Source organism: Mesitornis unicolor, unplaced genomic scaffold, assembly GCF_000695765.1.
Source record: "Mesitornis unicolor isolate BGI_N332 unplaced genomic scaffold, ASM69576v1 scaffold24268, whole genome shotgun sequence".
NCBI classification, from domain to species: Eukaryota; Metazoa; Chordata; class Aves; order Mesitornithiformes; family Mesitornithidae; genus Mesitornis; species Mesitornis unicolor.
Window position 1 is genome coordinate 24907 of NW_010201506.1, and position 22891 is coordinate 47797.

Consider the following 22891-nt stretch of genomic DNA (forward strand, 5'->3'; position numbering starts at 1 on the left):
GATACCACCATGCAAATGAATCAGCATAATGAAGGTAATAACAACATTCAGACTCTGGAGCATCCCCAAGGAATATTAGGCAATATTATTCGTGGAGGTTTAAAGAGAACATAGCTTTTACTGCCCACTTTGACACAAAAAGCAACAAGGAAATACTCCAAGTGTTTTTACAGGTCTTAAAATAAGCATTTGCCTTCTATCTTTTACTCACCTTTAGTTTCTTTAAATCTATTCTGCATGAGAGACAAAGAACTTACTTGCCCTTCAGCAGGCCAAGAAACACAGTGGAAGTAAAAATTTGAGGGATAAAGTTCACAGAAATGGTTAGGTCTGTGCAGCTAGCTAGCACATGTAAAAATAATGCTTTGCATAATGCTTAAAAAGTCACACTTCCTAAAGCCAGCACCTATGCCTGCTTTATAATTACTTGTTAATTCAACTGTCTGAACAAAGGTGCCTGAAAGACTTTCAGGCCTCATGTAAGTAAGTTTCACATTTATTTTAGAAACAGCCTTTAGGACAAGTAAGTTCCTAAACCCAACTGAAAGTGCTGTTGGGGATAGTGACGTATGAAATTGTCACAAGCTTTCAGCAACTCACCAATGAAGAGCCACAGTAATGTCCAGGTTACAACTCCTAAAATGAATAGAATTAGGGTAAAGAGAATTATTTTGTTTTGAAAATTCCACAGTAACTTATCTTTTTTCTTCAATTTCAATTTGCCATGTTTTTTCCTTGCTAGAATCCTCTTTGCCAACTTATCTTCTGCAGCTACCATTTGGACTGAGATGTTGGCTACCTAAAATAAAGTGAAAGACAACAAAAAACGTGGAGCATTTCTAACAGCAATTGACTAACCAATTACCAGACCAGATTCCCACACATATTTGTCTGTTACCGTATATAGACAGCTATAATTAACTTAGTAGCAGTTCAAAACTTGAGTTAGAAAGTAAAGTTATTTTTATTCCTTGCTGATATAACACAGGGTCATAAGGATGTAAAGACACAATGTACCCTAGGATAACAGCTCAGCATGCAACAGCTACCCACTATTAACCATCAGAATGAATGCTAATATCCTTGCACATCCCTTATTAGTGTAAATTAGCCCTCCTGACTCCAAAGGGTAGATAACACTGAATTACCTTGCACTGTCTGCAGCTGAGGTATATATGCAGACAAGTCCTGCAGAACAGCAGCTTTTCACCAGCAGCTTGGTAACATAACCTAGCAAGGCATCTCATGACCCAAATAGTTGCTATGCTTACACAAGTTTGGTGCGGGAGCAGACACACATTCAGCCATTCATTCACTTTGTGTGAAGTGGGAGACAGGGGTTAGAATAATATTCAAATAATCAATCCTTTTCGCAATATTATGGCTTGTCATTTCCATGCTAAAGAATGAAGAGACAGGCACATGCACACTATCATTGCTTCTTCCCAGCCCATGGTCAAAATGTCACTGATGTTTAAAAAAAAAAAAAAAGCCACTTTCTTCCTTCCCAGACCAGAACTATTCCAATACAGGTGGGCTCAACCCATTCATTTCTCAAAAAAAGCCTCCGATTCATTTAACAATGACAAGCAGTGGGTACAGACATCCTCATCCTGTATGTCCAGCTCCCTTTGAAAAGTTCCCTCCAGTGAGTAGGAGGGTACGGGTCTTGCTGGGATGGGACTTGGGCAAGGTATATCCAGCCTCTTGACAGTTTATTTTGAACTTCAGTCCCAGATTTTCTAAAGCTAGATTAAAAATATCTCCTGACCATCTTATGTAGCTACAAAAAAGTACAATGTGACCATTTCTGCATTTGCAGGAGCAGTTTCTATTTACTATAAGTATCTTATCTATCTACAATTTGATCTGTTCAGAAAAATCTGTTTGTACCAGATACTCTGCCAGGCATTTTCCTCTGCAGGAGACAACCAACATATTTAAGCATACAAATAATGTCTATCAGTTACTGCAGGCACAGCAAAAGCTGCCCGGGGAAACCTCTGGGATTTCATAAAATTCCCACTTGGAGAGCTCCTGTGACAGTCAAACACGTTGTTGTGAGATCAGCAAGAGGTTCAATCACCTTTTCTCAAGTCAGTTCATTGTCTTATCTCTGCAGGGGTCAACTGGCAAGTTCCCGGACCACTCAGGGCATTAATGATCAAGTACGCTGGGAACACAGGCATAGATGTGATAACCAGCTGCACCAGAATTAGAACTACAATAAAACCTTGAATTTCCTCCTTATATCACAACTATAATATATGTTACATAATATTGCCACATCGGTAAGGAACACTTAGGAAAAATATTCAATAAAACACATTGATGCTAGCAAGAATGAAGCTCTCAAGAGGCTGCCTTAAGAAGTTACAGGTTCTCCGTGACTGGAGGTGTTGTCTAACACCAGTCAGCAATTGGCAGCAAGACTTTTAGTGGGAAGTTTTCCACGAAGCACAAAACAGCCTTTGAGACATAAATACCTGACTCGGGAGCTTATATATACAGAGATGAAACCGAACTTCATCATTTCAAAGATGAAGACCAAAACAACAAAAAAAAGATCATTTTCCTAGTCTTTGGAACAGCTTGATTAATTTTAAGGACATTTTCAAGGTGGGTCTCCCCTGCCTCACAGCTGATTTTATGCCACTTGTGGGCTAGGATCTACTCAGAGGTACATAGTCTCTCAGCAATGCAAATCAAGAATCCCTGACAAAGATCAATGATTACTAGTCTATGATTTGCTCAAGGTGCAGATAACCTCACCCTGCTAAGGGGCAAAACCCTGTCTCCTCATCTGAGTGTTCTTCACTCTTTGAAGCCTCTCGGAAGGTACACTACAAGAGTGTGGCCTGGCATAGACTAAAAGGTGTGGACACAAAACTCATTTTTCATCCCTACTAACTATACTTCACTTGAGGAAGTAGAGGACTATGGAAGTCAGTAAATACCTGGGTAAGAACTGCACTCCAAGTTATAAAAAGTTTTATACGGTGGCGACAAAAACAACGTGTTGAAGGAGTTTGACAACCAGGAAACGCCACGCATAACTACGAGACAGTTGCAAAAGCAATGCTGTGATATAATCTACAGTAAGTGGCTGTTTCCTTCTGCCCAACATCTGAAGTACTGCATCCAGTTTTGGGCCCACCAGCGTAACGGAGAGGGTGATAAACTGGAGCGATTCCAAGGGAGGTCCTCCAAGAGGCAAGGAGCTGGAGGATGTGATGTACAGCAAAAAGCAGAGAGCCCTGGGATTGTTTAGCTGAAGACAAGAAGGCAAAGGCAGCCTGAGTAAATCTAATTATAGATTTCCCTGCCCGAAGTAGATTATGAAGAAAACAGAGTTCCACCTTTCTTACTGATACACCATGAAGAGACAGCCATAGCAGTCACACAGGACAGGAGGGGAAAATCCAGCTGGACATATTGAGGGGTGAGGCGGAGGAGGGGGGAAGATAAAGTTGTTTCACCATGCGGGACATGCACCTGAGCCATGCTCAGGGAGGTCAGGGAGCCTCCATCCCTGGAGATATTCAAAACAGTGAGACAAAACCCTAGGAAATCTGTTCTGCCTTAGATGTTAACCCTGTTTCTAAACAATGCTTGGTAGATCACCTTCAGAATCCCCACCAATGTAATTTTTTCTATGATTCTCTGATATTACACCCTAGTAATGTGTTCAATAAGCAAGCTCTCTTGCATAAGCAACATCATCACAAATACCCTGCCAGTCCCATAGTCAAATGCATTGTCTAGCAATCTTTGACCTCAGAGCTGAAGATGTTCAAAGATGAGAAGTAATAATGAGTAGAGAAATAAAAATACAATTTCCTCAAAATGTGAAAGCACTGAACTAGAAGATTTCAGACTTGTATCTTCTATCTAGGTAATCAACTGCACTTGTTTTGCATGTTCTCAAGAAAGACTCATTTTGCCTGCCTTGTGTATTTTTTAAAAACCTTACTGGGTATAATTCTGTTTAAGGATGAAAACCAAACTGATTAAAACTCTGCTTTGTCATGTAAAGTTCCCTTAAACACTCAAGTGTTCAACAGGACAGCTTGAGACCGCTGAATGAATGCTCAGTTCTGACATCTGAAATTTGGGCTACTTTCCTCAAGGTTCCCTCAAGAATATTTTTTATATTTAAGTTGTCCTGTGTCATTCATTTTTGTAACTGTAGACCTAAGCAGACAGATTTAGTCTTAAAAAATAGATACAAAGCTCCTGTCAAGAGTCATTAAAGACTGCTCAAGATTGACATCAGGGGACTATACGTATGCACCTGAAACAACTAATGCCTTCATTGCATCTACCGCAATTCTAATCTTACTTTAAAAATGTACTTCATGTATCAAGGTTTACATGGCAAAGTTCTCTACTACACAGGATTCATAGGGATATTGAATGCTATGCTCTACATTTTAAATATTTCCCTAGGTTACTTTAATTTACCATAAACACTTCATAATAAGGAAAACAAAGGCAAAGATAAGCTGTTCCCTTCCCTCAATAAGGATCACAATTCTTAATTCAGCTTTCCTCTCTACTGCAATTTAGTTCTTGCACTCTAGAATTGGTTTCCAGCTAAAATTACAATTTGACTATCAACATACAATGAATTATTTAATTGCTGCTTTGTCGTGAGCTAATGCTCATGCAATAATCTCCACCTATATTTTCTGATGGAAAAGCAAAACACTTTACCTACTTTAATATTGCCTTTCTTCTCTAGAAACTGATTTCTTCTTAGAAAAATGTTCTACCTTGACACCAACATAAGCTTCACCTATTGTCACATTGACATTCCCATTATTTCAGCTGTCTGAAAATACGTTATAGCAATGTGAAGGTATACAAACATATATATTGGGACTTTCCAAGTGAGTTATAAAACAGAAATTTATAACAAATCTAACCGGGTTGTTAAGTTTAATACTAGAGAATTGGATAATAAGAGATCTAACAGTGTCAAGAAGGGCATGAAACCAAGAATACTTAAGTCACCTACTTACACTTAGTTCTTCTTCAGGTTTAGCTGCTGGGTGATCATTTTTTTCATCCATTCCAGCAGAATTAATTTTATTGCTTGTCCCAGCTTAAAAAGAGCCTTGCACCTTTTCTCAGGTACCACTTCTACTTCTGAAGCTGAAGACAGCTACCAGCAATGTCCGGGACCAAGAGAGGCATCGATTTACTTTGATGAGTTTCCAATTGTAATCTCATCTGCCCTGTTGCTCTTTTGTGAATATTAGAAGGATGCTATCATGTAACTTTAGACACCAATGTTGTACTGCATAAATAGGCTTTTCATCGTCATCTTAAGCAGAATAGATTCCAACTTGCTAAAACAAGATCACATTACTAAAAATATATATCATTAAAGCTTCACAAAATTAGTTGGATAAACAAGAGAAGTTGCAAGTAAAGTGTAAATACAAGTGCAAAATCATGCAACTAAATGAAGGAAAATAAATTTCTGCACCTTAATTAAGAGGGCTGCAAATAGCAGGTGAACATTCAAACCAAGAAGAACATTTTGACTATTTTCTAGAATTTTGTAATGTGCCTTTCGAGCGCTCAGGTTCAGTTATTTTGTTGTAACTGAGAAATAAGCTGCTCCAGGCAACATATTTTGTATTGTTAAAATAAATCAGTCTTCAAACTGAGAATCCTTTTTATAATCAGATGCAGGAAGTCACTTGTACCATAACAGTTCCATCTTATTTTCTTTGATAATTAAATATTTATAAAGGATGTAAACCAGCACTTTCCTCAATGGATGCTAACTATAGAACTGTCATTACTTTTATGTGATTAACAAACTCAATGCCTTCCTTGGGTCAGCTTCAGCAATGGCAATGGAGAAATGGCAACTTTGTATTATAAAAAATATACATTCTATTAATTTATCTTTGAAGATACAAAACCTAGACTAACAATCATAAAAAACTTTAGCAACAGAGTAGTGTAGAGTTATAGAATAGGAAAGTTGTAGCCAGATTTCATAACAGGCAAGCTCCAGGCGCAATCTATGCTCCATCGGTGTAAGCAGCAATAGATGACTTCAACTACAAGGCAAAAAAAAAAAAATCCTACAGTTACATAGTATACTTGTAAACCAAAGTATTTCTTGTCTGTGTGTTAGTCTTTGGCTTACGCCCTGAAGCACAATATTTCTGTCCTCACCCATTGTAATTTGTTCTACAATTGCAAAATATTTTAACCATACGAAGAGATACATTAAGGTCTGGGCCTTAAAAATGCTTTAGTAGCACAGGAAAATATATTAATTTATTTCATATTACTATATATAATTGCTTCCAACTCCCAATTATTTTTTTTTTAATTACACTTAATTTTTTGGGGCCTACTATGGTCTCTTAAAGTGTTCATGTAATTCCCAAAAGCCTTCCACTATCCTGTGCACAGAGAGTTAACTATGATACAAATGGTATTTCAGAAGCTGATCCATAGATCAAAAGAACAATGTACCTAAAAATACTTTCCCTTTGTCAATATCAAAGTCTTCTGCATGTTTATTCAAGAAGTCCTTATGCTCTGAGGAAGCACAGTGATCATCTCCAGATTTCACTTTCCTTCAGCCATTTAGCTTCACATATTTTAACCTGAGAAGATAAAAATAACCATGGTGGTTTTTTACTGAAGCAGCAAAAAGAGCCAATGAAAAGGTATAGCATTAAATGTGTGCTTTAAACCTGGTAAGAAAATTATATGGCATTTTCTCTAGATTACAAAGCAAGGCTGAGGTAGAAGTTATTTCCATTCCTCCAGCAAGGTAAATAACATCATTACGCACCATTCACATCGCTAAGGTGTATAGGGGCTGCTTGTTTGAAATAAATAAATGAAGCAAAAAATAAAATTATGGAGGAGGAGGTCCTCCAGGTGACAGACCAGAGATCCATGCTGCAGCCTTTGAAGACCACCCTGGAGCAGGTGGATACTCCTGAAAGACTGTGGCCCATGGAAAGCCCATGCTGGAGCAGAGGAAAAGAATGAGAAAGGAGCAGCAGAAAGAAACCATTGTATACTGACCACAACACACATCCCCACTGTGCTGCTCAGGGCTTAGGGGAGGGGGTTGAGCAGGGCATGCAAGTAGAGGAGTCCCGAGTGAAGTTAAGCCTGGAAGAATGGGGAGGAACAGTGTTGTTTCAATGTTTCACTTTTTGTTTCCCATTACCCAAACTAGTAGTTAAGTTTTTATTTTAATTGGCAATAAATTAAGTCAATTTTCCCCAAGTTGAGTCTGTTTTGCCTGCGACAGTAATTGGCAAGTAAACTTGCCTTTATCTCAACCCATTAATTCTTTGTCCTTCATGTTCTTCCTGTTTTCTCCCTCCATCCTGCTGAGGAGGGAAGGAGTAGCTGGGTGGGAGTTTGGCTGACAGCCATGGCTAACATACAATGCTGCAGTACCTGGCTTTTACTTCCCCCTCTCCTTTTAAAATGCAAAATTAAGGTTTGAGATTTTCTCAAGATAAGTACATTCTGTAAAATGAATAAAACCAAGAATAAAGAGGTTGACAAACTGAAATAAGACATGAATCACATTAGAAATAAGAACATCTTATGAAAGTGAGCACTGCTGTTTCCTTCCATTTCATTAATCACATGTTACCTATATAAAATCTGAAGATTTTAAAAAAACAAAGCCAATAAAAATAATAGGCTTACTATCAAGTTACCCCGATAAACACCAGTAATTTCAAGTCAGCTTGAAAAGTTAATATGAGCCAATTATTCTTTTTCTGAGCTCTGTGGAGAAATACACTTTCACATAGGTCCATCTGAAAGAGCCACTGGCTTTGAGCCATTGGTATGCATGAACTGATATGAAGCAGCTTGATTTTATCTCCTGCAGGTAATGCATATCAAAACATGCCTCTTAGCTCTTTTTGATGCGAATTAACATAACACCTATATTGATTAGTTTCAGAAGTATCCTATTTTCCTGCCCTTTTCTTGTCATGGCTTCAAGAGTAGCTCCACCTCCTACTACTACAAAACCCATGGTCACAAACCACAGACTTCTCAGTTTATTCACACAATGACAGTGACGCTTGGTTTTACTTGTAGCATTCTCTCTTAGGGCTGTGATTTCCTCACACACATCTGTTTCGCAGCATTAGCTTCTGTTTCCTCTTTCTCCAAGACTCACACACAACCAGGGGCAGCCTAGCAGTCTAATCTGTGACACACTCCCAGCCCACCGAGTCCCTGATCAAGGGAAAGGTTGCAGCAGATCTACACAACAGCCTTAAGCCATAGCTGAGATGTCTGCCTACGCTACATAAATATCATGGAAGAAAGCTGGGACACAGGCGACTCAGGTCTCCAGGAGAAAAGGCTTGTCTTGCATGGCCCAGACCTAGCGCTGTGCTACGAAAGAGGTAGGGTTCACCTGTCTCAGACTTCCTAGATTTAGGTCTAGATATCCAAGTCTGTTTTCTAGACCTAGTCTGTACTAAATGGTGACAGAGAAGCATTCAAGACAGAGAAGAGGAATCATACCTTCACCATTGTGTACAGATTTCAAAAAAAGAGGCAATTATCTTAGGCTTGAACAAACCTATCATCTACAAAGTCCTCTCTCTATTATGGAAGTCTTTTCCTTCTGACCAAAGCTGCCTTCATGGTCAGTTCAGAGGCAGTCTTTCTTGCTCCTTTAACTGATAGAAGCCTGGAACCAACTTGCCAGCACCAGCCCACTAGCATATCAGGGTGTCCTAGAGAGCTACTAACCTCAACATGTCATTTTTTCCTAAACTGAACATCAAAAAAGTGACAGTTTTCTTGTATTTCAGGTTCTCCCTTTGCTAAGCAGCAATGTCTAACAAGCTGCTAAACAAGGGTTTAAACAATGATTTATGATAATATTTGAGAAAGCATTCATAAAGCATCTTGAGTCAATCAATTTCCATCAGAACTGATACAGACTAACAGCCTACAATTGCACATTTTGTCACTTGAATAATTTATTCAAATGACAGCCAAGATGACTTTCAACAGCGGAAGATTTTGGCTGTCCTTCCTAATAACCCATCTGAATTTGTAATTCAGCTTCAGTTTGAATATAGAGGAGGTTAAATATCTACATCTTCAATAAGCAGATACTAATAATAACAACTGGCATGGTATTAATAGTCTGCAGAAATCTTCATACACACAGGCAAGTCATTAACATCTTAGATACATTTTTTCCATCTCAGGAGATAGAACTAGAACAAAATAGCTGTTTCTTTAACTTCTTGGAAGTTGAAATTGTAAGCAAGTTAAAATGAGGCTTTTACCAAAGTATAGAAGTCGTTGGCAATTGATTATTACACACTAAATTATTAATAATTGTCTACTAACGTATGTTTCAGTATCAACCTTGAACACCTTTCTCCTTCTCCACTGAATGAATACCATGCTGCTTGCTTTTGAGATCTTTGTCATCTGGAGACGCAGCTTCAAATTGCAGTGCTCATATTTATTTATCTTCTCCTTGAGCTCTTACTTAATTTCCGATTCCTGACAATGCTTGACTATGCACTAGAGGCCTCCAATGTAACAAAATAGTTTCCAACAGACAAAATCATCCTGTAAATTACAGGCAATTGAGCTGTCTTCAGAGATCGAGACATGACACATAACTGCCACTGACAGAGCGCATCATCCGAAATGAAGCAGCCGACCACTTTGCACAGCAGCTTCCCTGAGCACTAATAGAGTTATTTGCCTCGCCTGTGTGGACTGAGAACAGCTTAGTTATTTGTATCCCCATGAATTTAAATGAAAACAAAAAGGCTAAGTGAATACATCTTTTGGCCACAGCATCCATTTTTCAGTCTGTGGCATTTTAAGGACGGACAAGCCCTGATATTCCATCAGTTAATGGTCCTGCACCACTTGCCTCTTACTGGGGCCATAGCTAATTTCACTCTCAATTTCTCTCCTGCTTATATGAAACTGGACAGCTATGTATGGCAGGGAGCTCTGTTATTGACAGGCTTCTCACCAAGACAAAGAAAACTAAGTGCCTGCAGAGGTTGAGCAGTGCAACTAGATAACTTACAAAGAAAATCTGGTGCTCAGAAAAACAAACAAAATAAACAAAACACTACACAGAAGCACAGACAAATCAGACAAGATGACCCACTGGTGAGAGTTGTTAGCCATAAATATAACTGATCAAGAATTGCCTTGACTCCTGTTCACCAAATTGCACAGTTCCCTCTTCAAACTTGCTTCAAGAGATGCTCCTGATGTTCTACCTAGATCATCACAGTTCCCTCTGACCCTGTTATCTCTGAGTACTTGCAGTAGACTGCTCAACCCCAGCTGCAGGGACACAAATCTGCATTAGGGGTTGGTCACCAGCTTGAACATCTTCTTGTGCCCCTGGGCTGAGTGCAGTGAAATAACAGGCAGGAGTTAAGACTGGACACATGGAAACAAAAACTGAAGTCTAAACATAAAACTTGTTACTGTGATCCACATAAGCTGCATGTGTTTCTCCCTCCCGATTCTAGGTTCTGCATTATAGACATTGCTGTTTGTATGTTGATGAGATCAGCAGGACTTCAAAGGGTTGGATGTGGTCATGATCTGCACGTGGCAGTGTCTTCATGCATTCATTGCTGCACAGTGAAATTGCAGGCTCTGAAGAGCTATTAACAGGAGGAAGGAACAGCCTTGTTGGCTCCATTTGGGATGTCATCACAACACCTTGACTAAATAAAAAAGTCACCATAGTTTGAACTAGAGCTGAGGGTTTTTTGTTTTGTTTTTACCTTGTATGTCTGCTGTGTGGAAGTTCAGCAGAGAGAAACACCCTTTCCAGTTCTTGGGTCTCCATACAGCCTCAACTCAAATAGCTTGTGAACCTTCCTCCAGCGTCATCACATTATCCAGCACCATCAGTTGACATCTCAGAATAGCATCACTTGAGCTCTTTGGACAAAAGCTTTATCTGGTATTTAAATATTGCATTCTCCCACAGGTGGGCCCTACTCCATATTCTTTCCAGCAGGTTCAACTCTCTCAGTGTTAGAGTCCATCACCTCACAAAATACAAAATGAAGCTAATCAAGACCATTGGGGAAATCAGTGTGATCAGCAGTTTGCCAAACTGGGGAAGCCATCTGACATTCATTTGGGGATCAGGAGGGTATCACAGCAAACAGAAGCCGATCACACATGTGTAAGTACAGTACCTAGCAAAGACAGCTGGTTGCGTAAGTCGCACTTGCCTACTGCAGTGAAATTTCAGTATCCTTTGCTGTCTGGAAAGCACAGACTAAGATTCCCACACTAAATCCTTTCTGTACAGTAATGTCAGAACCTGCCGGGGCTCTGTGCTTCCTCTGTGTAATGGAGCAGAGCTGAGTAACTGTGTGCCTTGACCTTCAGACACAGGGATCAACCTGTATCCATTTCCATGTTGGCTGGTCATCTTCCTACCTTTTGCCTGTCCAGACTTGTAGTGGATTTATTTTATCAGACATAATGGATTCCTCATGGTGTTCCGCTAAGTCAAAAGAAGGGGAGAGCTAATTTAGGATCATCCGAGGTGCTAGCAGAGCCATCCTCCTAAGAGGTTTTTACTGCCATGGCCACATAACAATACAAACAAGACAAAAAATGCCTACATTTTTATGTGGACAGCCTGGACGACTCCTCATGTAGCTTAGGATCTCGTGCAGCCTCATGGTGCCTTGACTCTCAGTCTTGCCAGTGACATTTTCTCCTGTTAAAGAGACCGAATTTCTGAACTTGTGTCAGCCTGATCATTTCTCAAACTTTTCCCTAGTTACATTTCTGAGAATAGATTTAGACTCCAATTTTCCTATGTTTCTTTGGGACAGAGGGAAGACGATGTACAACATGATTCCCAGGGTTTAAATCAGTTACAGAAATTCTGTTTTTCAACAGTTCTTCAGAATACATTGCATCTTCAGTGCAGCCCTCCTCCTGAGGATTTGTCGTGGTTTAGGCCCAGTGCACAACTGAGCACCATGATGCCCCAAAAAGGGCTAGTCAAAATAAGGACTGGGAGGGCTTCTCACCACTCAAAAAGGTCACAGGCAAAAGACAGACTCATCATAAGGAATAAAAAAACAAAACAAAAAACCAAAACAATTGTAATGTGTTACCAAATCAGAGTAGATACAACCAGATCTTAAAATGAAAACATCCTCCCCCCACCCCTCCCTTCTTCCCAGGCTCAGCTTTTGTTCCTGGTTTCTTCACCACCCCCCCCACCCTTTGTCTTGAGGCACAGGGGGGTGGGAATAGGGGTTGCAGTCGGTTTCACGCCATGTGCTCCTCAGGAGTAGGAAGACTAGGCCCAGTTTCTCTCTCTCTGCTTCTACGTGGCCCCCTTTCCATAGGGCAAAAAGCCCTCAAGAGTCCAATATGGGTCTGTACACAGCTGCAGTTTCCCTCATGCACAAAACTGCTTCAGCCCAAGTCCACAAAGCTGCAATCTCATTCTGCCTATGGTAACAGTTCCCTCACACACAAACTGCTCCAGCACACACTGCCCAGAGTCACGGCCTCTGCAGGGGCAGCCACTGCTCAGGTGGCCCTGCCCCACCGGTGAACTCTATGGGCTGCAGGCCAGTCGACCCAGCTCTCGCCACAGGTTGCAAAAGGGGAACCTAGGCTCTGCATCCTCCTCTTCCTCCCTCTCCTTTTCTTTCCTTCAACCAGCCTTGGTGTTCTTCAAAGTTGTTCTCCTCAGGCTCCACTCCTTTCTCTGCTGCAAGTCTCTTCCAATGGTTCTGGAGTTCCCAGCTCTCTCTCTCTTTTTGGGCTGGAGCTGCAGCAGGGCTTAAGCTTAAGTTGCTGTTGGGCCGGCCAAGCCTGGCCGGTCAGGGCCAGGGCCACGCCACCCACACCTGGGGCTGGGCTGGTCAGGGCTGGTACCAAAGAGAGGGGGAGGCATACCCTGCACCCCTCTTAAATACATGAATTTGCAGGGGCGCTGATTGGCTTGGCCCTGGTCAGAGGTGGGTCGGACAAAGGAAACGAAGGAGCTTTTCATGTAGCTTCTTAAAGGACCATCTCCATAGCCCTTCCCCCGTTACCAAAGACATAACCAAAAACCTCCATAACAGAAAACCCAATACAGGATTTTAAAGGACTCCCAGACACCATGATAAGTCTCAGAAGTGCTTTGCATTTGTAATTAATTTCAAGGGAGGAAATGCGATTCATTCTGTAAAACACTAAGCAAATGGCAATAGCCACAACCTTTATCTCAAAGGACAAAGTGTAGTTACAGGCACCCAGCTCCTAAGTAATGTTCTATAAGGAGCTATTTTTGGAGTTAATTTTCCTCACTCCAAGGAGCAAAACAATTTAAAAAATTATTCTGTTCTTTTGGAGGTCCTGGTTCCCTTTTGGTATATAGACACTCATCCATCTAATAATAAAAAAAAATAATTATAATTCAGCTGGAACAGAATCTCGAATTTCTTCATTTTCTCAGCAGCTCCTGCTGGACATGGGAACAGCTTACCCCAGCACAGCAGCTTTGCCTGTGCAGAGGTGAGGTTCTGGAGAACGCATGTGCATTTGCTGTGCATTCAGTCTTATTTTTAGACAGCCAAGTAAACAAGCAAATGCCAGTTCTCTTCAAGCAATGTACATTACCACTCTCTGCTATGAACAACTTTCCACTAATGCGAATAGAGATCCACCCTACCTCATACCCAGCCAAAATGACAGGACTGTCACCTTCACTTGATATATATAGATTTTAAATTAGCGATGTTAACCAAGAGTATACGAACATTGACCAAAAGGACAACTAAAATTCAAGACCCTCTGTGACTTGTGGCGACAAGAGGAGTGATATTGATGACATTAAGTCTGACTGTTTCATATTTTCATTTGTAGAGGTCATTCATCTCCTTCTTCTCCCAAATGAAAGAGATCCTCCTTTTCATAATAGAGGAGCTGGTTCCCCCTCCTAGGGATCCCCTCCACTCTAGTCTTTTCTTCTGAGAACATCTTTCATTCTGTTCATCTTCCCCTGTATTTCAGGGGTAGTTTCAAGATTTCTCACTAGAAAGACAACTTTACACCCATCTGTTCTTCTAATTAATTTACTCACTTGCATTTATTTCTAAAGACCCACCACATGTATAAAATAGCCAAGTCAGTAGCAGGTAGGAAATGTTTGCTTTTAGTTTTTCTTTTCTATTGGATCATATTTCCCCCTCCTCCCTCTTTTCAGGTTTAAACAAGGAGTCCAGCAATAAAATAAAAAAACCACAACAAACCTTCATTTCCTCAGCCCTTTACAAGACATTGCATGCATTATCCTCCCTTTATGCAGTCCAGCCCCTTGCAGACTTTGCTGACCACACAGTGCTGTGTTTGGGGCCCACATCTCACCACCAGGACATGGCAAACAATCAGAGAAATCCAGCTGTTTTCATGCTCCATTTTCCAATTCTGATACTCTAAAAATATCACTGCAAGGAAAGGTTTTGAAGTCTAAAGCACGCTAACTATTCTCAGCTGACCTTAGTCACACATATACCTACAGCATAGATTAAACTAACAAAGCTAAATTGCTCCTTTTATTTCAATATTATTATAAAGGTAACATTTTCTGAAATTCATTGTCTTCAAAACTAAAGGCTCATTCTAGATGAACACAAAGGTTTATGATTCATCCCATTATAGCTAGTACACAGCCTCTTAAAGAATGCAGAAAACATTCAGAACTGAAACCTCCTTCCTTCATACCTCCTGCTTTTCTAGGGGACAGCATTTACACTTAGTTGAAGGGCACGAGCATCATTGCTCCTTCAGTTAAGTGCTCCCTGGGCCCATTTATCTCCAGCTAATAATCCAATTTTCCTGGAGGTACCTGACTCCAGTGGGAGTGCAATTTACAGAGCGATTGCAGAAGGTAGTTCTTAAGGGACTCATCATATTACACAGAGACAGACATTTTAAATACAGAACCTATTTTGCCAAAGTAAGGTTTACTCTTGCAGCCTGCTTCAGTGACAAGGCAGTACTATGGCTTGCTTTTATTTCACAACTCCCACTTCAAAAGCAAAGAGTACAAAAACCAAATAATCATTCATGGATTCATTTTACAGAATACAAAGACTGCTGAAACTAGCTGTAAACAATAATTTTGCTTTTGATCCTCATCCTACACCAAGTATATAAAAAGAAAGAAAAAGACAGAGAAGTAATAGGAATAAAAGAAAAATAGCCAATTACTACAAATGCACTTTTTTTTTCCTACTTACTTTGACTCAACTGGTTAACGGGTGTTTGACATCCGGCAAACACAGAAACCTACCACTCCAATCACCTTCATATAATATTTTGCTTTGTATTCTCTCTTGAAAGGTTATGGCAATAGCTTGACTTATTAACACACACACTCACAAAAAAGTATCAAATCTGTTCCAGTCATTGTATTTGGCACCTTAAGAAACAGCTTGGATTACAGTAATGCTTCTGGGGGAGGGACTCACATAATTAAACATTTCACAGCAGGAAAATAAAATAATTTTTCTTTTAAAGCCAGACCTCCGAGGCTAAGTAAATCTCTTACAAAACACACACTGTGATTTCAGTGGGTCTCTTTTTCAGACCCGAACAGAAATGCTTTTTAATGACCCTACAAAACCCTAAGGAGTGGGTCTCATTGATGCAAATGGTACAGAACTAAACAGAACATGTAGGAGTCTGAAAAAATAATTCCCAGGACTTAAGAACTGCAGGTCCATTGGTTAAAACTCACCATATTGACCTTCACAGTGGCAGTCAACACATGGTAGCTGCAAGCGTTTCCCAAGTGAGCCAGCTGTCCTCTGCCCCCAGCAGCTTCTGCAAGGACTACGCGTGCTCAGGGGGCAGATGCCTTCGTATAGCCACACTCCTACATGGGTTGCTTTCAGCTGTGGCCATGCTGCCCCTGATTAATAACAGCTCCATCAACATCCAGCAACAAAACACAACAATAAACAGGCAAGAAGTATTAACAGCTGCTTTGCTACATTCCCAGCAACTTCTGCCAATGTGGAGCCACTTAAGGGACACTGCCTCAGAGCCAAAGCTCCCACAGCAAGAAAGCAAAGTACACTTCAGCTTATGCACATAAACCCAAGTTTTATTCACCCCCACCTTATCTTGCCTCAGACACAGCCTAAACCTTTCACTGCATTTCCTTTATGCAATCTAGCAACCAACTCCACCTGGCTATAGCTCAAACTCTTGCTTTTCAGCAGCAAAACCTTCTCCAGCTGCTACTTGTGTGAGGACCCAGCAGTAACCCATTTTCCCAAATACCCTTCTGAGGTAGAGGGAATCCAAGAAATACTGCTTTGATTTAACACCATCACCAGAACTATGGCATGAAGTTTGAGTCATATGTACTCTCATGGCCAATCAGGGAAATGTTATCTCCAGAGAATGCCAGGAGATGATGGTTGCTTCTGGCACATGCACGGATTTCCTTGATTTCCCACTTGCGCCTTCCAAACTGCTACCTAAAGTATTGATTTTTCCTCCTTGCATCAAAAGCTTTTCTATCCACTTGGAAAAACAATGTTGTCATGGTATCCAAGCATTTTAAAGCCAGACCTGAACGTAGGTGTCTGTTTTCCTGTGAGATGGGGAAGCTGGGGAAGCTGATTTTGTCCCCCTCTTACCAAGGCCCAAACTCACAAAGACCGGGTCTGGTGCTCAGCAGCCCTGGGGGTGTTAAGGTACATCCATGGGGAGAAAGTGCTCCAGCATCTATAAGAACCTGGTCAAAACAACATCTCTTGGATTGGTGTTGGAAGTAGCTGGAAGCAGCAGAGCTACCTTTGCATCTTCATTATGTGTGGGAGCTGATACAAAGAAACTTAGTATGAAGTGATGACTCATAATGACACTAACACAAAACCTGCTCCAAAAAACAATCCCTGCATGTTTTGTCCTTCTCTTTTTCTGTGCCTTAACAAGAAATGAGAGTAACAGAGCATTTAGTTGACTTTTGTGTAATCACAAAGCTTTCATCAACCTCATATCTTTATTGACAAGATAACAATGCATACCCTTTCTTACAATCCAGTTTGGAAGTACCCAGCAGCCGTCGTTCTGTCTCAGACTTGCTGTGCTGCTTCAAGCCCCTGCAAGACACGTGCTGGGGGGTGCCTGCTCCATCTCTCTAGCACTGCCTCTCCCCTGGCCAGGCAAGTCTGACCCTGCAGATGCTGTTCCTGTGTTTCTGGACATCACTTCTGAAGCTGGACATAACCATTAACCCTGTCAGGCAGTCTGCAGACCACTGACTCAGTAGAGCATAGGATTTACTCCTGCCTAATAATGGTGTAACATTTTTACCAAAGGGGGCCATTTAACAGAAATGTTATTAGGGAGAAAGGTCACCTTTCTAATTTCCTCTATAAATCCAACAGGACTGCTGACAAATGTATTTCTGCCTCTGAGAAATGCCATTATAACTTTACTTGAATGTCACAGCAACATGCACTGTGCTGTCATGTGAACACTGCAAGGTGAGAGCAGAAAAATTTCCTTCCATACAAGGCTGTGATTTTCTCCCTATAGTAATAGTTAATAACCACATCCTGGGGTGCATCACAAGAAGTGTGGCCAGCAGATCACGGGAAGAGATTCTGCCCCTCTACTCTGCTCTGGTCAGACCTCACTTGAATATTGCATCCAGCTTTGGAGCCCTCAACACAAGGATGTGGACCTGTTGGAGTGCATCCATAGGAGGGCCACAAAGATGATCAAAGGGCTGAAGCACCTCTCCTGTGAGGACAGGCTGAGAGAGTTGGGGCTGTTCAGCCTGGAGAAGAGAAGGCTTGGGGAGGGGACCTTATAGAGACCTTCCAATCCCTGAAAGGTGCCTATAAGAAAGCTGGGGAAGAGCTGTTCACTAGGGCATGTAGCAATAGGATGAGGAGTAATGGTTTTAAACTAGAAAAGGGTAGATTCAGGTTGGATATTAGGAAAAAGTTCTTCAATATGAGGGTGATAGATCACTGGAACAGGTTGCCCAGAGAGGTGGTGGAGGCCCCATCCCTGGAAATATTCAAGGTCAGGCTTGATGGGGCTCTGAGCAACCTGATCTAGTATCATTGTCCCTGCTCACTGCAGGGGCGTTGGACTGGATGACCTTTAAGGTCCTGTCCAACAAAATATGTTCTATGACTCTAACTTCTTTTTCATCCCCCACTCACCTCCTCCCATTTTACCTCATGGTTTTCTATTGCTTAAGTTTAGTCACTGAACTGTGGTGGTTTTATTTTGGAGATTCAGGTGGGAAGAACGAGTTTAAACAGGTACATCTGTCTGTTGGAGTGGGGACAGGTGGCTGCCTGCACATGTTTTCCTAGCAGTCGCTTGTACTGCCTTCATGCCCATGGCACTTTTCTGCAGGACACCAAGCCTCACAGAGAGGGAAAATACATTTCCAGTCAAGAGCATACTGTGCGCAAAACACATGCTGACAAAATAGTCTGTTCCTCTCCTTGTCTATTTAGGGATCATCTTAAATTGAGGGTGTCACAGATTTTTTGCCTTAGTAGCTTGTGCGTGCACTACAAAATAAGATTTTATGTTTCTTTTTAAGTTTCTCATCCTTCCCCAGTGGCTCTGTTTTGGCCTAAGCAGTTAGTAAAACAGGTCAGTTTGGTCTGAATATGCTGTGGCTCACAAGCAAACAGCCCAAAAGGGCAGCTTCCAGGTGGAAGAGAAGGGTTGGCACCACCTGCTCCTCACACCCCTACAGAGCACTGGGGATGCTGTCAGAAATTTACCGAAAAGTGAAGCTGCTTCATGCCGTTCACTTTCATTAGCTTTAATTTTAAAAGCATCAGTTATGTTATGCTATGTTATCCTAACAGTCCTCAAGCTCCAGCTCAATTGAACTGGCTGAGATTAATATTGACTTTCTGTTCATTGTATTTTCTTCCTGCTCTCCTTATAAATGGGGATAAACTTGGACTCCGTGCTCTTGTCTTGGGTTCTTCTTGAATCACACCTATTGAGCATCCTTTCAGAAGGCTATTAGATGCCACCTTAAAGTCAAAAAGAAATTACTAATCAATTGTCCATAATGAGGTCATGATCTCAAAACCTTCATGAAGGCAGATAAATGTCCCTTACATTTCTGCAAGTATGGCAAACTGAAGCATCTGGGCAGCAATATTAAAGATCAGAAAAATATTTTGGTTTGGTTTGAAGATGGGATAGCTAACCAACTTACAACTAGGCTTTAAAAAGGGATTATAGGCAGCATGCGAGGGGTCTTACCTTAGCTCACACCTGCTGTCAAACTGACTCTGCAGCCTTAAGTGAGATGTGAAACACATGCACACCCCATCCCAAGCACATGCTGCCACCGTAGCCTTCAGTACTTCTTCAAAGCTCCTCTTTGTCTCTATTCCAATGTATATCAAGGCTTTGACATGTAGAAGGTTGTCACAGAAATTAATTAGGCTTCTGGGAGACCTTCATAACTGTTTTTGATGTGGTAGAAGCAAATTTACAGTGGGTTATTGTTAACATAAGAAAAGCGATAATGTTTTCTGCTAACTTGGTTACTAAACTAGCCTGGTACTATATTAATTTACTTCTTAGCTTAAGATGTTTGTAAACTCGGTAGTAAGGGTGTTTTAATAGGAGGACATTAGTAGGTCAGCGCATGTTAATATTTAATTAACATTAATATTTCTATATCCATCAGATGAGAACATGGAAGGATAAGGTTAACGCACAGAATAAAGCATACTCTGCACCATCTTCTGCCAGGTATTAACAGCTAATCTAGCTGTGTGATGGTTTAAGGTAATGAAAGAATGTGTTGTGAAAGTGGGGAGGGTTCACCAAAGATAAGATCCTGGGGATTAGTCTGTCTTCTTCTTGTTGTTGTTGTCTGTTGTTAAAACAGACTCAGGACTAACTGGGCCCCATATCTGCAGCCACAGGGTATAGATTTTCTTTCCTGGAGCCCTCAGCTGTTGTTGCTACTATGGTTTGTTAAAATTACCACTTTTTTTTTTTTTTGCAGTGCATGCACATGACATTTTCTGTGTCTTCAATGAGGCTGTGAGAATGCTAAATCAAATGAAGGTACATTTAATTAGGGAATGTAGCTTTGATGAAAGAACATTTAATTGGGGCATGATCTTTCTGCTGGGATGTGCCCTATTGCAATGATCGCAGACACTGATGGAGAAGGAAGGGCAGGGACCACAGAAAGTGTCTGGGCTCAAGTGTTCTTTCCAAGCAGCTCTTCTTTTGCTGCTGCCAGAGGCAAAGCACTGGGCTAGATGGACCACTGCTCTGAGCAGTATGTTTGACTGCTTTTTTGAATCACCTGTGCTGGTGGCTGAATTTGCCCAGGTCCCCTCTGCTGGCTCTCAGGTCAGGGAGAAAATTTGACAAGGAAGAGGGGGGCAGGTGATGCCAGAGCATCAGAAAGTCAGTAACATACTCTGCAATTGGCACGTGGCACTTAAAAATGGTGTTTCCCAAGAGAAGGACATGCAGAATGGCAATTGTGCAGCCAGGTGGAGGGGGTAGACCCAGGTCACCAAGCTCAGACACAGCTTGTGCAGGCTGTGTCCCCCCGTGCGGTTGGTGTGGGGTAGAGGTGCCAGGCTGTGACCTCTCAGACCTCTTACCTGCAAGGCAGCTCTTCCAGCTCCCCTTGTCTGGCCATTTTGCCTGCTGTCACTGTGACTTTCCAGTTTGTTAAGGGAAGACAGCTGCTCTTCACATTCACAAAGGTGACATTTCTGGTGACAGTCACTAGTCTTGCCATCAGCCCAGATTTTCCCAATCAGCTTACTTGCTTTTTTTTGGTAAGAAAAACTGCTATTCTCTTCATGTTACACCTAATGTGATACCTAGAGGAGAGTTACATATTATACTTTGCACTGATCTAACACCCAATCACAGCTGAAAGGTGAGCTCCTACCCGAGATGCATCATCTGGGGTGGTCATCTGATCCTCTGCTGAGCTAATTCACCTAAGTAACAGAAAAATAGCCCTAAACAGGTAGTAAACACAAAAAAGGGTGCTTGACGGGCACAGTGAAGGAGCCAAGATGCTCTGGCAGGTGTAAGAGGAGGCAGAAGTGGGGGCAGGACCTTTTCAGTGGCAGCTGCTATAGAACCTCTCAGCCTCAATAATGTAAGGTGACCTTTACATCACCTCTTACTTTCTGTGCTCCACAGTGCTTCAGCAAAGCTTGACTGTAATGAGGAGGTGTTATTCCCATCCTTCTCCTGATAGCAAGCGCAGAGATTCATCTGAGCTGGAGGAATCATCCCTTCAGTTTCTGCAGTGGTAGAAACTTCAGAAGCCACATCAATCTTTGTGTAGCTGGCTCCAGGGCTACTTAGCGGACAACTCACTGCCACCATGTGTCACTATGCTCTAACACAGACAGAAGTCACCCCTACCTATGTAGGCACTCAGACAGCTGTCAGAACAGATTACCCTTATTTGTTACCTCCTCAGATGTTGCATTTTCAGGCCTTTTTGGAAATATAATGAATTTAAAAAAAAAAGCCACAGAGTTCAATTACCATGTTTCCCTTTCTTCTTGCCTGTAGGGAAGAAGTGATTGTGCTTTGTAAGTGAAGCTGGCAGAGAGAGTTAACAACAGGAAGAAAACCCTGCAGAAGAAATAGCATGTATCCCATCAGTGTATGTGCTGCACAGCTGTGAGGCAACCTGTGCTGACTACCAGGTGAGCCTGCTCTGGTGAGCTTCTGTGGCCAGATGACTACATCAGCAAGCAGTTCTTCTATTAACTCTCCAGAAAACTGTCCCAAAATGAACTACCAGCCACTTTCACTGCCCATCACAGGTAAGCATAACAGATTATGTGAAGTTGAACTGCGGGCATTTTCCAGGTCAGGAACATTCTGGCACTTTTCTTCTATTTCTTTGCATTTAAAACACAACATTTTTGCAGCATTTTGATTGATATATTATGAAGTATCACAAGGTAAAGCTGGTTCTCACCTCTGTCTGACAGACTGTCATTTCATGGAGAAGAATTCTCTGGGTTAGGAGACTCACCTGCCGCTGTGTGTACAGATTTTGGCTGGGATGGAGTTAACCTTCTCCCCAGTAGCCCATAGGTTGCTGTGCTTTGGATCTGTGACTAAAGTAGTGTTGGTAATACACCAGTGTGGAGGCTGTTGCTAAACAGTGCCCGCACAGTGTCAAAGCCTTCTCCCTTTCTCATTCTGCCCCCACAGCTTGGGGTTGGGCAAGAAGCTGGGAGGGAACATAGCTGGAACAGCGGATCCCAAGTGACCAAAGGGATACCCCATTTGTACAGCATCATGGTCAGCTACAAAAGCTCGGGAAAGAGAAGGAGGAAGGGGACCCATCAGTGGCTACAGAATTTATCTTCCCAAGTGACCATCATGCATAAAGAGGCCCTGCTTTCTAGGGCCTGGCTAAATGTCTACCCGCCAATGGGCAGCAGTGAATAAATTCCTTATTTTGCTTTGCTTTCACACACAGCTTTTGCTATCCCTATTAAACTGATTGTATCTTTATCCACAAGCCTTCTCGCCTTCCCAGCAGAGAGGAGAGTGAGCAGCTGCGTGGGTGCCCAGCTGCCAGCTGGAGTCAACCCAGTGCACTAGGTCAAGGGAAATACCAGCTAAAGTGGGTGGGACTACATGAATCAGACTCAATGGATAATACATCTTTTCTTCATTTTAGGGAAATATATTGGGTGTGCCTTTAGACAAACACTAAATTGAACATGTAACAGACTGTAAACATGATAGAAGAGTTACTCAGAGAATGCTCTGAGTTACAGATGAGATAGAGCGACCATTCAAAACA

The 22891-nt window shown here is 41.7% G+C and overlaps 1 protein-coding gene across 1 annotated transcript in view; it reads right to left on the reverse strand.

Moving 5' to 3' along the window:
* The window catches only part of TMPRSS7 (transmembrane protease, serine 7), a gene marked incomplete at its 3' end in the record, with an annotated part of 29654 nt that extends 24419 nt beyond the window's left edge, over window positions 1–5235 (reverse strand). Inside the window, 3 exon segments of the mRNA XM_010190124.1 lie at window positions 601–799; window positions 5025–5108; window positions 5110–5235. Of these exon segments, the coding sequence (XP_010188426.1) occupies window positions 601–799; window positions 5025–5108; window positions 5110–5235 (409 nt within the window).
* Window positions 5236–22891: the final 17656 nt, after the last annotated feature.